The following is a 14,989-nucleotide window of genomic DNA, read 5'->3' as shown; positions in this document are numbered from 1 at the left end:
GTTTGGAGAAAAGGGTAGTTTGAAGGCAGAGAGCAGAGGATCCAGAACACTGGTCAAGGATTTCTGATTTTATCTGTTGGGATACCAGGAGCTTTCACGGTTTGGGAGCGAGGTGTAACCTAGGACTATGGATGCAGTAGTTGTTTTTAGGTAAGATGGGCAGGAACAGCCTCTGCCTCTGAATTCTACAACTTCTCACTGACGTCCCCCACAGGCAGGCTCACTCCCATCCAGGCATCTGAACCATTCCTGGCTGATGTGAGAAGTTTACAGCAGCTCAGGCTTCCTGTCTCACTCATCAAGTAGAATTCACAACTGAAGCTCCAAGATATGGCATATGCAAGCCCAGGCAAAAGTGCCAGACTCCCATGTTCATGCTGTGTCATACTGCATGTCTCTCCTGGTTGCCAGTTAACTCAGTCTCTAGAATTGGTCTTCTGCTTTATACTAGATTATTTTAGCTCTGACTTTCCATTCTGCCTAATATAGCCATCTCTCTCTAGGATGACTTCCCTGTCTTGAACACCAGCCTATACCCCTGAGCAATGGCACTGGAGCCATGTTTCACTCTGCAGACTGTGCCTTGCCTTTCACGGCCCCTACAGAGTCAGCTTCTGGAACTCCTTTCGTCCCCAGCTCCATCTTGCCCTGGCCTTCAGTCTTATGCCCCACTTCATTTATCTCTTCTTTACCTTCTGCTCCAATCTGCTTCCAGCAAACCACAATGTGATATGAAGGGGAAATATTAATGGAGAGAACTCACAGACTAGTGCAGTTTTGGGGGAGCGGTCCTGAACTAGGCTGGTGGAAGTAGGCGTTAAAAGAAAGGCATGTGAGAATGAGATTGCCAAAGTAAACTTGAAAGGCTTAGATATTGAGAAGAGAGTAAGAGAGAAAGTGAAGATCAAATGTAACAGTATAAATTTATCTCTTGGCCCAGCAATCTCATTTCTAGTAATTTACCCTGAAGATACACCTCCAAAAATATGAAAATACCTATGCACTAGTTCATTCCGTGCATTAATATTTGTAATTTCAAAATATTGGGAACTGCCTAAATGCCCAAGCAGAGGAGATTGATTGAATAAATTATGTCACTTGCATAGAATTAAATACATTCTATCTAAAAAATACATGGGGAAGATCTCTATGAGCTTATATGGAGTGACTTCCAGGAGATAATGCTGAGGGGCAAAAGAGCATATATAAAAGGAAAAAACTGAAAAATAATAACATACACATATACCTATTTATTTTTTCAAAAATAAACACATACATGGGCCAGTCAGTGGCGCAGCCATTAAGTTTGTGCACTCTGCTTCGGTGACCCGGGGTTCTAAGGTTCGAATCCTGGGTACAGACCTATGCAGTGCTTATCAAACCATGCTGAGGCGGCGTCCCACATATAAAGTAGAGGAAGATGGGCACGGATGTTAGCTCAGGGCCAATCTTCCTCAGCAAAAAGAGGAGAATTGGCAGCAGATGTTAGCTCAGGGCTAGTTTTCCTCAAAAAGAAATAAAATAAAATAAACACATACACAGACAAAGCAGAAAGCAGTAAAGCTGGTTACCTGTAAGGCACATGGGGAAGCACGATGGAAGGTTTAAGGAAGAGAATGATGATTCACTGAGTATGCTTTTTAGCAAAGTTTTGACTTTTGGAAGCATGTTAATGTTCTACATATTATAAAATAAAATGAAATCCATGAGGATGGGAAGGAGGGAAAAAACTCTACAATTGGAAGCAATCTGAAATAAATAAGTTCAACAGCATTTCAAATGAGGACCTTAACTATACTACAGGGGGAGAAAGAAGAAAGATATCCAAGTAACGTTTGAACACAGCATTTGACCACATACCCCAGTCTTGGGCATGGCTTGGGTGGGGCGAACATGCAGGAGGGGACGGATTGCAAATGGATTGCAAATGTGCAAAAAATCCTGGGATTTTTCAGCAGATTTGTATAGTGGTATGTACGAAGCAATCCTAAAAACAATGTTAGGTGTAGTATAGAATTGAGCAAATGAGTAAATATGTGGATCATGTTGGGAGCCAGATTTCTCACTGTGCAAGATGAGACACATAAATATGGAAGGGAAAAAACAAGGAACAACCTGGTGGGGATGGATCAGAGTTGGATGCACTGGTATGAATTCATGATTTTTAAAATATGTGCATGTATATGTATGTATATGCATACGTGTGTGCCTATATGTATGAGTATTTGTGTCTATATATATTTACATGCATGTATTTCCCAGCCTATTTGCAGAAAGGACTAAGAAGTAAATATACCCTAGAAAATAAGCAACCCTAGTGCTCACAATTCTTATTCTAATACCATTCTTCACTAAAAGGAATCAGGGCTCTTTGGAGAAATGATTGATTCCAAAACTGTGGCAGGGCAGGTACAATATGACTCCAGAATACATTTTTGGCAAGTATATTTTCCAGGAAGTAAAAAATTGCTAAACCCAAACCAAACCAAACACAAAAAACAATGGAGGCATGTCACAAGGATAGAGAAGTAGGCTTACAGGGGTTCCACTAGCCTAATCTGAGATTATCTGAGCACCAGAATAATTAAGTACAGTAATGAACAATAAACCATTGAAATAATAGGAATTCTGATCCTAGACTCATAATAAATATTAAATGATTGATAGATGAGAGATGACTCTCATTGTGGTAGAATGTTGAGTGTCAACTGGTAAATATAGAGGGAATGTTGGCATTTGGAAATCATCATTTTTCAATCATCATTGTAAATAGTTGATCAGGTGAGAATCATCAAAGGATGGTAAATCTGGGGTAATTTTGATGAGGATGGGATATTTTATGGTTTCAATGGGTTTCCCCCACAGACTAGAACTGAGACATCAGATCAACAGCCTGACCATGTGAGCAAAGTTGACCTGACCAGCGAGAGCAGATGGATCTCAGGTACTTCCAGATGACACATCCTGAGAACACAAAATCATCTATCCAGTATTTCACCTAAGAATGTAGCATGAATCTAACCAGAAGGACACAACAGGCAAACCCAAAATAAGTAACATTCTATTAAAAAAAGGTTGAGGACAATTTTCTTTGAAATTTTAATGCTATAATACCACTGTCTGTGAAAATGGTCCAGGTCAAAGGAGGCTAAAGAGAGATGACAACATAATACTGCCGCTTAGCCTGGATCCTGTACAGAGGGGGTGGAAATGCTATGAAGGACATTGTTGGGTCAAGTGAAACTGGAATATGGATGGTAGATGGGATCAATGTTAAAAAAAAAATAGAGACACAGATATCTCTGAAATGTTTTATACCTTATCAAATGTATTTTATCATTTATTGAAATAATTCTGTAAATTTTCTCCTTTGAAATATATTAATTTAGCGAATCACATGTTTAGATTCCTGAATGTTGAAACATCTTTGGATTCCTAGACTATATTCTATTTGGTTATAATGTATTATTAAAAATAATAATAACTCAGATATTATTTGAAAAAAAAATAAATCCAAAAATAGAGAATAAAGAATTCAAGTCTATTACTGAAAGAAGTTTGAAAAGTGTGAATTTTTCAAGACAGAAGAGGCTATGTGGGGTGTCTGTGTGTTTGGAGGAGCAGGTGTTACAAACTGGAGGTGGAGATCTACTGAGAGGAAAGGAAAGACTGGAGTGCTAGAGAGAAGCAAGGAGAATATCCATGAACACAGAAAGTGACCTGAGACCTACTGTTGAGACTATTGTCACAGTCCCTGACTGCTCCACTCACGCTTTGCATTGGGTATGGATGCTGATTACGACTAGCAAAACACCCGATTGCACTTAATCTACACAGAATAATTTGTCTCAATCAAAGACTGTGGAAAGGTCCTAGCTGATTGCAGAAGGACTCTACCAACAAAGTGAATTTCAAGAGGGAAGATATTCATTCATGTAGTCAACGTCTCACCTTTAGCACACAGAGCAATGGCTCACACCCCTGGATCTACATAAGAATTACCTGAAAGCTTTAAAAACCCACTGTAGTCCAGAACACACCCCAAAACAACTGAATCAGAGCCTCCAGTGCAGGACAGGGGCAGTCTCAAGTTCAACTAGGGTTTAGAAAAGCTGACGTGGAAGCTCCACATGCTCCAAAGTTGAGTATTTAATTATAGCAACAACGGCTAAACACCTTTGAAACCAAAACACAGTTGTTTTGTTTTATATGGTTTTGGTAAATAATTTTAACAGCTTATCTATAAATTTCTAAGAAATATTTCTAAATGACCTCTTTGAGACATAAAAATATTTTCATCTAACAAAAAATCTTGTTGCCACTATATTCTTCAATGAGTTTCATATTCAGTGCATCTAAAACTTCTATTAAATTTAAAAGGTTTGGGGGCTGGCCCGGTGGCGCAGCAGTTAAGTTTGCACGTTCCGCTTCTCGGTGGCCCGGGGTTCGCGGGTTTGGATCCCGGGTATGGACATGGCGCCGCTTGGCACACCATGCTGTAGTAGGTGTCCTACATATAAAGTAAAGGAAGATGGGCATGAATGTTAGCTCAGGGCCAGTCTTCCTCACTGAAAAGAGGAGAATTGGCAGCAGTTAGCTCAGGGTTAATCTTCCTCACCAAAAAAAAAGTAAAAGGCTTGGTTGTATTTGATGCTAAGGTATAAATTCAAAGCATCCTTGATCTGTAACAGAAAATAATTGTCAGTTTGTATATATCCTTTTAAAAAGATTTAATCAGCATTCAAATTCATGGTTCACAATTTACATAAAATGTTGTCAGGGTGTTGTTTCCAGTGGATATCCTGCTTGAAGGAGGCATTGGAACAGCTGGAGGGTGTCAAACTTGCCAGTCTCAGCAAGATGACATTTTTTCTTATCTGAATTTCATTTCTCAAAAATATACTCAAAAGCAGGCTCACTCAGAGGTTCAACATTTCTCAACACATACATATTTCCATTAAAAAACAATATTTGATTATTTCACTTAAGAATTTTTCTAGGATAGAATTCTTACCTGCATTAGAGCAGATGACATCTTGAGAATTCTTGCACATTTGGTTACTTTTTTTCTTGGTCAGATCACAGTGAGTTGGGTACTGGCAAGCATCCCCAGACCATCCTTCATCACACTCACACTTGCCACAGTTACACTTACCATGGCCTGAGAATTTAATGACATCCAGTTAGACTCAAATTGTTTTCCAAAGGAAATTATTGTAACTAAGATTCTTAAGGGTGACGGTGTTTCAAGACTGAGCTATAATAAATTCAAACACATGTATATTACAGTGGCTGAGAGGTAATGCTACTATACAGTATAATAGAATACGTGAATTTTATTTCAATAATCAACTTTGATAAATAATTCTAAAATCATGAAGTTAACTATAGAGACATTAGAGCGGCTAACAAACTAGAAGTGTAATAAACCACATGGTTAGAAAATTTAGCACTAAAAAAGAAATTCACCTACCATCTCCACATTTAAGAGAAAAAAGGCCAATAAAAATGATTTCTATAGAACTGCATTTTATAACACATAAAACCACACTCTGGGCAAGGAATCTTACATGAAACTCCACTAAACTAATCATTGGACTTATATTTATTTGAATATAACATGTAATAAAATTTTATGGATATATTAAATACCACCTCGGGATAAGATTGACGTGAAAAATAAGTATATACTTTGTTTCTTAATGAGGAAATTTGGTTCAAGAATCAAAAGAATAAGAGCCATATTCATTCACTTCCACGGAAATTTCTCAACCTTTCATGCTCTCAAATAAACATTTTGCTGTTTTTATTGTTGTGATCATTAACGTTATTAAGTCCTGCTTGATGAAGCCTACTAATGTTTTTATTGACTACATAATAGTCAGACTGAAGTGAAAACACATATAATCCTTGGCACTTGTCTCCAAGGAACTTATAAACTTCAAAGTCGAGACCGATATACAAAGAGGATGGGGTTATCTTCAGCCAAAAATGTTAGTCAGATCTTGTGTTAAGTTGAGCAATGGAGTCTACGACCTGTAGAAATAAGAGGGGAGAGAAGACTTTCTAGACGTTCTTTACCTTTAACTGGGCCTTGAAAGGTGAGAAGAGTTTGACTGGGTTGCAGGGAGAGTATTCTTATATTACTCAAGATAATGATACTATGTCTTAATGCCTGAAATTCATAGACCACAATAGAATGGAATCATTGATCTGGGGCTAACAGTCATTCAACATGGCAGCCAAAATCCACGCGATGAGGTCCAGGTGGCCAGTCAGATTGAAAGGCTCAGAGGTGCCCCATTTGGGCATGTTCAACAGAGTCCGCATCTGTGATTGGCTGTGACTTTAAAACTCTTCTGCATACGGCTCAGTCCATGTAAATGTTTCCATTCCTGTTGCATTTTTCAAATTAATTATTCTATTTTACAAACAAAAGCTTGCATGCAACCTAATTGCAATTCATTTTATCCAGTGCACATTACTCCATCAAATTGACTGTATCATTTTGCATTCCTATCTGGCCCTACATGATATTGCCAATCTCAACCAACTTGGTATCATTTACAAGCCTAAGTAATCTCTCCTGTCAACCATGCAGTCTATTTCTAAAAGTATTAAGCCAAATCCTTGAAGTGGCTAAGCCTCTTTTGGTAAATTAAGTATCTTGGTAAGTGTAATGACTCTTTAATAATATTAGTGCATTAGGTTGAACCACATGAAATCGCCACCACTGTAAGTTGAATATCAGCTATTTTTATGGATCATCCCAACAAAAAAGCTTCATATCAGCAGCAAAGGGAAACGATTTGAAGAAGAAGAAGTATGGTAGTAATGATTTACTGAATCTAGAATACAAGAATACCCAATGCTTCTTTTATATTGGATGGGACATCTCAGACTCTAACCTAAGGTATATAACAGAGATGGATAATGACTTGTGCGTGAAAGGCTATTTATTTTTAAAAGGGAGGGAGAGGAAAGAATTTCACTATATTCTTTTTTAGAGTGTCATTATATATATCAGTACAATGAAACTCCTCAGATGTCCTCTCATGAAAAAGCTATTTATCTTTAGTTCAGAATATACAATTCCTTTTGACTAGGGAGCCTCTTTTCCTCATAACCTATATTAACATCCTAAGCACACTCTTAGACCAACAATGTGTCAGGTAATGTGTTTTCAGCTTTTCCTTTAGCATATGATTGGAGGCAAAGATGACAGTCAATGTAGGACCAGGTCATCTACTTTTATATTATTTCTAAACTTGAGGCCCAGTAAAGGCCTCCTTGATTTACTTTCCTCCATTTAGGAAAGTGAACAGAAATAATCTTTTTTACTGTTGAAGAATTATCAAGTAATAACCTGTACAATCTTATTTGAAGATAAATATATAATTTTTTAGAAAGAAAATAGTCTTCAGACTCTTTTTACTCTTTATGCAAAGTTACTAAGAGTTTTGGAAGGTCTCAGGGCATTAGATTGCTACATTATTTTGGCACAGTAGTCTCCATTGCAGTGTCAATAAAATGGATTCAACAAACATCTCATTTTTCAAAATCATTTATCCATTGTGTGCTAGTTTTGTGGGGCTGCCATACAAAGTACCACAGACTGAATGGTTTCAACAACAGAAATTTACTCTCTCACAGTTCTGGAGCCCAGAAGCTCACAGTCAAGGCATTGGCAGACTGGGTCCTTCTGGAGAATCTGAGTGAGGAACTCCTCCATGCCGCTCTCCCAGCTACTGGTGGTTGCCCATAATTTTGGTGTTCCTTGGCTTGCGACAGCTTAACTCCCATCTCTGTTTCTGTCTTCATGTGGTTTTTTCCCACATGTGTGTCTGTGTCTTCACATCTTTCTCCTTATAAGTACACCAGTCATTGGATTTAGAGCTCATTCTACTCCAGTATGACCTCATCTTAACTTAATCACATCTTCAAAGACCCTATTGCCAAATGTCACATTCACAGGTACCGGGTGTTAAGACTTCACATATCTTCTGAGAGGACACAATTCAACCCACAACAGTTGTAGATCTCGATTATTCTCTTTCCTAACTCAAATTCATGTAAAAGATGGGGTCATTTTTTTCTCTTAGATATGAAAACAAAGTGGGTAGGGCTGGCAGCAAGCCCCCCCTCCTCCCCATTTCTATCCTACACTGGGAGGGCCTGAGAATTCCTACGGACAGCAAAGCCCAGGTCTACGTTTGCTTCCACAGCTCTCTCAGTCCTTCCCCTCCCCTGCTTCTCTTATAATAGCTGCTCCTTGATCACCAGTCCAGCCTAAAGATGTATGCACTGCCACAGACCTGGAGGGAAAGTCACAGCAGGCTCTGGAAGGGAGTTGGGGAACTTTGGAGTACAAAGCCCTGGGTCCCAGGTCTCCGGGTCTAGGAGAACAGAGGTGGCTGGCTCCACGGATCTAGGTGGCCACATCCCCTTGGCCTCTCAGACATCCCACCCCACCCCAGCCTTTGGAATGATGGCCAAGGAGGACCAGAGCAGAACATCTAAATCATAAGGCCCGGAAGAAGGCTCTTATTGCCCAGATCAAAGGGTGGCCCTTTCCCAGACATGAAGTCCTAACCAGCAAAGCATTCACCATTCCCGGCTGTCTCAACCGCTGCAGTTCTAGTTCTTCTCCAGATAACTCAGTTTCCACAACTACAAAACATGGTCTCACATGAACAATCTAACACGCTTGAGAATAAATGTTGCCCTTCAAATAAGTTCCTAAGGAGTCAAGAGAAAACAAACACACAAAAAAGGAATATCAGAGAAATGAGAAAACAATTCCCCACCAAAGTAATGAGGATAAAAACGTAAGAGGCTATTAAAGCTTAGTCAAGAAGAAGCAGACAATTTGAACAGACCAATCACAAGGAAAGAGATTGAAACAACAATCAAAAGCATCCCAAAGAAAAACCCCAGGACCAGATGGCTTTCCTGGGGAATTCTACCAAACTTTCAGAGAGGATTTAATACCTATCCTTTTCAAGCTATTCCAAAAAATTAGGGAGGATGGAACACTTCCTAACACATTCTATGAGGCCAACATCACGCTGATACTAAAACCTGACAAGGACACCACGAAAAAAGAGAACTACAGGCCAATATCACTGATAAACATAGATGCAAAAATTCTCAACAAAATTTTGGCAACCCGAATTCAGCAATTCATCAAAAGGATCATACATCATGATCAAATGGGATTCATACCAGGGACACAGGAATGGTTCAACATTCGCAAATCAATCAACGTGATAGACTACATCAACAAACTGAGGAATAAAAACCACACGATCATCTCAATAGATGCAGAGAAAGCATTTGACAAGATCCAACAGCCATTTATAATAAAAACTCTGAACAAAATGGGGATAGAAGGGAATTACCTCAACATAATAAAGGCCATATATGACAAATCCACGGCCAACATCATACTCAATGGGCAAAAACTGAGTGCCATCCCCCTGAAAACAAGGAACAACACAAGGATACCCTCTATCACCACTCTTATTTAACATAGTACTGGAGGTCCTTGCCAGAGCAATTAGGCAAGAAAAAGGAATAAAAGGAACCCAAATAGGGTGGGAAGAAGTGAAACTCTCGCTGTTTGTAGACAACATGATCTCATATCTAGAAAACCCCAAGGAATCCAAAGAAAAACTTTTAGAAGTAATCAACAACTACAGCAAAGTTGCAGGGTATAAAATTAATTTACATAAATCAGTAGCATTTCTATACTCTAATAACGAACTAACAGAAAAAGAACTCAAGAATACAATACCATTCACAATTGCAACAAAAAGAATAAAATACCTCAGGGTGAATTAACTAAAGAAGTGAAAGACTTATACAACAAAAATTTAAAGGCTTTTCTGAAAGAGATGGATGATGACATAAAGAGATGGAAAGACATTCCATGTACATGGATTGGAAGAATAAACATAGTTAAAATGCCCATTCTACCTAAAGCAATCTACAGATTCAGCGCTATCCCAATCAGAATCCCAATGACATTCTTTATAGAAATAGAACAAAGAATCCTAAAATTCATATGGGGCAACAAAAGACCCCCAATTGCTAAAGCAATCTTGAGAAAAAAGAACACAGCTGGAGGCATCACAATCCCTGACTTCAAAACATACTACAAAGCTACAGTAATCAAAACAGCATGGTACTGGTACAAAAACAGGTGCACTGATCAATGGAACAGAATTGAAAGCCCAGAGATAAAACCACACATCTATGGACAGCTTATCTTTGACAAAGGAGCTGAGGGCATACAATGGAGAAAAGAAAGTCTTTTCAACAAATGGTGCTGGGAAAACTGGAAAGCCACATGTAAAAGAATGAAAATTGACCATTCTTTTCCACCATTCACCAAAATAAACTCAAAATTGATCAAAGATCTAAAGCTGAGACCTGAAACCATAAGGCTTCTAGAAGAAAATGCAGGCAGTACACTCTTTGACATCAGTATTAAAATAATCTTTTTGGACACCATGTCTTCTCAGACAAGAGAAACAATAGAAAGAATAAACAAATGGGACTTCATCAGACTAAAGAGCTTCTTCAAGGCAAAGGAAAACAGGATTGAAACAAAAAAAAAACCCTAACTGGGAAAAAATATTTGCAAGTCATACATCTGACAAAGGCTTAATATCCATAATATATAAAGAACTCACACAACTCAACAACAAAAAATCAAACAACTCGACCAAAGAATGGGCAGGAGACATGAACAGACATTTCTCCAAAGAAGATATATGGATGGCCAATAGGCATATGAAAAGATGTTCATCATTGCTGTGCATCAGGGAAATGCAAATCAAAACTACACTAAGATATCACCTTACACCCATCAGAATGACAAAAATAACTAAAACAAATAGTAACAAAGGCTGGAGAGGTTGTGGAGAAAAAGGAACCCTCATAAACTGCTGGTGGGAATCCAAACTGGTGAAGCCACTATGGAAAACAGTATGGAGATTCCTCAAAAAATTAAAAATAGAACTACCATACGACCCAGCTATCCCACTACTAGGTATCTATCGAAAGAGCTTGAAGTCAGCAATTCCAAAAGTCCCATGTACCCCAATGTTCATTGCAGGATTATTTACAATAGCCAAGACGTGGAAGCAACCTAAGTACCCATCAACAGATGACTGGATAAAGAAGATATGTTATATATATACAATGGAATACTACTCAGCCATAAAAAAGAACAAAATCGTCCCATTTGCAATAACATGGATGGCACTTGAGGGAGTTATGTTAAGTGAAATAAGCCAGACAGAGAAGGACAATCTCTGTATGACTCCACTCATATGAGTAATTTAAACATGTGGACAAAGAGAACAGATGAGTGGCTACCAGGGGAAAGGTGGGGTGGGGGGAGGGCACACGGGGGAAGGGGTGCACCTACAACGCGAGTGACAGACAATAATGTACAACTGAAATTTCACAACATTGTAACCTATTGTTAACTCAATAAAAAATAAAAATTAAAAAAAAAAAGTAAGAGGTTATTCTTACTGCTCCCACGGTTGTCGGTGGTGTAGCCAGTCACTGGAAAGGTAAGACAAGCCACTTGGAGGACAAAATCCAGTAGTTTAGTCTCCTTTTCAGGTAAGAATGTAGAAGCCTGACTGACTTTCTCCACTGCTTCCCAGGTGAGCTAATGCCTTGACCTCCATTGACAAAGGAAAGGCATTCCAGCAAAGACAGAATACAATGGGTTTTGTGATTCTTAAACAATGCAGCAGCAGCTCCACCACTACTCCATGATCCCTTTTACCTGAGTAATGCAAAGGCACTAATCTACTCCAGTCAGTGGTGAGGAACTCATTAAAATACATTAGCACACAAAGGAGGAGAAGTTGATGCTTTTTATTTTTAAATTAAAACAAATTGTTTCCAAACGGAAATAGTTTATCAGTATTGAAGAACTTTTAAAAATCAATTAGCCACTTGCATATACCAATGAAAAATAATTGTATTTTTCTTTGCCAAATATAAGAAAGAAAAAAATAAAGATGAAGGAGACAGCACTTACCTTTCCCAAGACTACTGATATTTTGGATGGAAATAAACCTCCAAAACTAATGAGCCTATTGGATTAGCTATACATCTTTGGCTTCAAATCCTTTTTAAGTCCTAAAAAGGTAAAAAATATGTAGATAGATTGATCATAGATAGATGCAGATGTAGGTAGGTATACGTATAGGATGAATGGATAAAGAAGATGTGGTACATATTTACAACTGACTAGTATTCAGCCATGAGAAAGAGGGGAACTTGCCTTTTGCAACAACATGGATGGCACCTTGAGGGCATTATGCTAAGTGAAATAAGTCAGACAAATACTGTAGGATCTCACTCATATGTTGAATCTAAAAACAAACAAGCAAAACCCAAACCCATTGAAAAAGAGATCAGACTTGTGGTTACCAGAGGTGGGGGGCGGGGGAAGAGGAAATTGGATGAAGGTGGTCATAAACTTCTAGTTGTAAGATAAACAAGTACCAGGGATGTAATGTACAACACGAAGACTTTAACTAGTATACATACACATATGCTGTATGGTGTATTTGAAAGCTATTAAAAGAGTAAATTCTAAGAGTTCTCATCACAAGGGAAAAAAATCTTTTTTTTCCCTTTTATTGTGAGTCTGTATGAGATGACGGATGTTAACCAAACTTACAGTAATCATTTCACACTAGATGTAAGTCAAGTCATTATGCTGTATAACTTAAACATACACAGTGCTGTATGTCACCTATATCTCAATAAAACTGGGGGTAAGTCCTGATTATTAACTATGATTTTATGATTACTACTGAAAACAATTTTATCATATATAGGAGGAGAGATATCAAAAAATGATTCTTTCTGCGTGTCAATAAACTAGGTATACCACTGCTAGAGTTTCATGGTAACCTTGAAATAGATGTCTTAATTTAAGCACTTACCTGGCCCTACAAATCTATTTGTTTTGGCAAAATACGTAAATTTCCAAGATCTGCATTGTGTCCTATTTTCCAGTGGATTCAAACACGCACACTTAATAATAGACGCATTCAATTTTACTCCCATTCTTTCTGGGTCAGTAAAGATTCCCCAGCCTTCTCTGGATACAAGAAACAAAAGAATTAAATGCCACATCTAAAATTTTAAGAAAAAGACTGTGATAGGATGCCTTATTTAATATTACAATTGCTTCATGGTTTGTGAGAGAAACTTGACCATTTTCAAGACAGGGGCATCAGTCCCAGGCTAACAAAAAATGACAACTTAGATACTTCTGCTTCCCATTCCTGAGAACACTACGATGTGAACGATGGAAGAATTCCATGTAGAAAGAGCTTTGCCCTAGAAATAAAAAGGTCTGGGCTCTAGTCCTGCTTGGACACTAATCTGCCATGTGACCTTGATCAGGAAAATAGAAAAGAAGAGAGGAAAGGGAAAAGACTGGTTATTGGTTTCCGGGTAGCATGATAGGGACTTTATACAGGCTAGTCTGTTTAATTTCCATAAGGAGCCAGTGAGATAGATTTTGCTTCCCTATTTAACAAACAAAAGGTCTAAAGTATAATTAGCTTGTTCAAGGTCACAGTTTGTAAACTGAAAAGCTATGTTTTTCCCATTACAGCCAACATTATCTGCTTAGTTGCAATGCAAGAGACATGAGAGGTTCCTTTTGCTCTAGGAAAGACGGTGCCAGTAAAAGCTATCAGTTGGTGGCTTGACAGCACTAGTTTAGTTTTTGCTGTTTCCTTTCGGAACTCACATGCCCAGAATCGGAGTATTCATCATCCTTGATGAAAGTCCTCTAACAGTAAGATTATCAGACTTTACTATGTAAAATTACATAATGCTAAAGCTGGCAGATGAAAGAATTCTGGAATCTAGTCACCTAATTTCTCTAGACGTCAATGTGCCAATCTGCAAAATTAAGAGATTGGACTGAATAACTCCAAGGTTCTTATAATTCTGAAAATTCCATACGATAGCCTCAGTTATTTTCTTTTTCTCTCGACAAGCCAAAGTAGTCTTTTCAAATGGGGCACTCAATATATTAAATCAGAGTGGTGGTGGTGAATATCAATTGCTACCAAATCTTGTTTGCTACTGAAAACAATCGTGAAACAAAATCCTATTTGTTATTCAAAGGACCCGTTAAAATACTGTAGATTATCCTGATATGTTTTGTTTTGTTTTGTTTGTTTGTTGTTGTTGTTTTTTGAGGAAGATTAGCCCTGAGCTAACTACTGCCAATCCTCCTGTTTTTGCTGAGGAAGACTGGCCCTAAGCTAACATATGTACCCATCTTCCTCTACTTTATACGTGGGACGCCTACCACAGCATGGCCTTTGCCAAGTGGTGCCATGTTCGCACCCAGGATCTAAACCAGCGAACCCTGAGCCGCAGAGAAGCAGAGCCTGCAAACTTAACTGCTGCACCACCAGGCCAGCCCTGATATGTTTATTTTTAAAGTAGGGATGGGTTGAATACTGCCAAAATTGGGAGATTTCAATTTAGAATTCCAGTAACCTGAGATTGAGGGATGAAATATAAATCATAGCAAAGTAAGACAATATTTTGGCTGAGCCTTGGGCAGTAAATTTTCTAAAGTCAAATATATAATTTTATATCAAGTTCTGGAAAGAATTATACCACACAAACACACACAGACACAGGCACTAGCTCAGATTCAAGAAACCTAGTTGTTAGTACAGATGCTGCCGCAGCCTCAGAAGGTTAATCTTTGAACTTTTCTTGTGTTCTCTTTTTTGTCTGATAAATTAAAAATGTAAATGACCTTAGTATTTCTTGAGGGATGCAGGGCATTATTAGAATTGTCTTCTTGCCTCCCTGTCTCATCCACATTTCCCAAGAAGCTAGTGCTCCCTTCCCCACCAAAAAATTCATGAGAAGAGCATGTGCCATATTTCTCAGGTGTCTCGAGAAGGGAAAG

At 38.3% G+C, this 14,989-nt stretch overlaps 1 protein-coding gene across 1 annotated transcript in view; it reads right to left on the bottom strand.

The window, feature by feature from the left end:
• ITGBL1 (integrin subunit beta like 1) overlaps positions 1 to 14,989 on the bottom strand; it is a 206,342-nt gene that overhangs the window by 116,219 nt on the left and 75,134 nt on the right. Inside the window, exon 3 of the mRNA XM_008517306.2 lies at positions 5,015 to 5,161. Within this exon, the coding sequence (XP_008515528.1) occupies positions 5,015 to 5,161 (147 nt within the window). The remainder of the gene's footprint in view (positions 1 to 5,014; positions 5,162 to 14,989) is intronic.

Source organism: Equus przewalskii, chromosome 16 (assembly GCF_037783145.1).
Source record: "Equus przewalskii isolate Varuska chromosome 16, EquPr2, whole genome shotgun sequence".
Classification (NCBI taxonomy): domain Eukaryota; kingdom Metazoa; phylum Chordata; class Mammalia; order Perissodactyla; family Equidae; genus Equus; species Equus przewalskii.
This window is presented reverse-complemented; position numbering and strand designations above follow the sequence as displayed.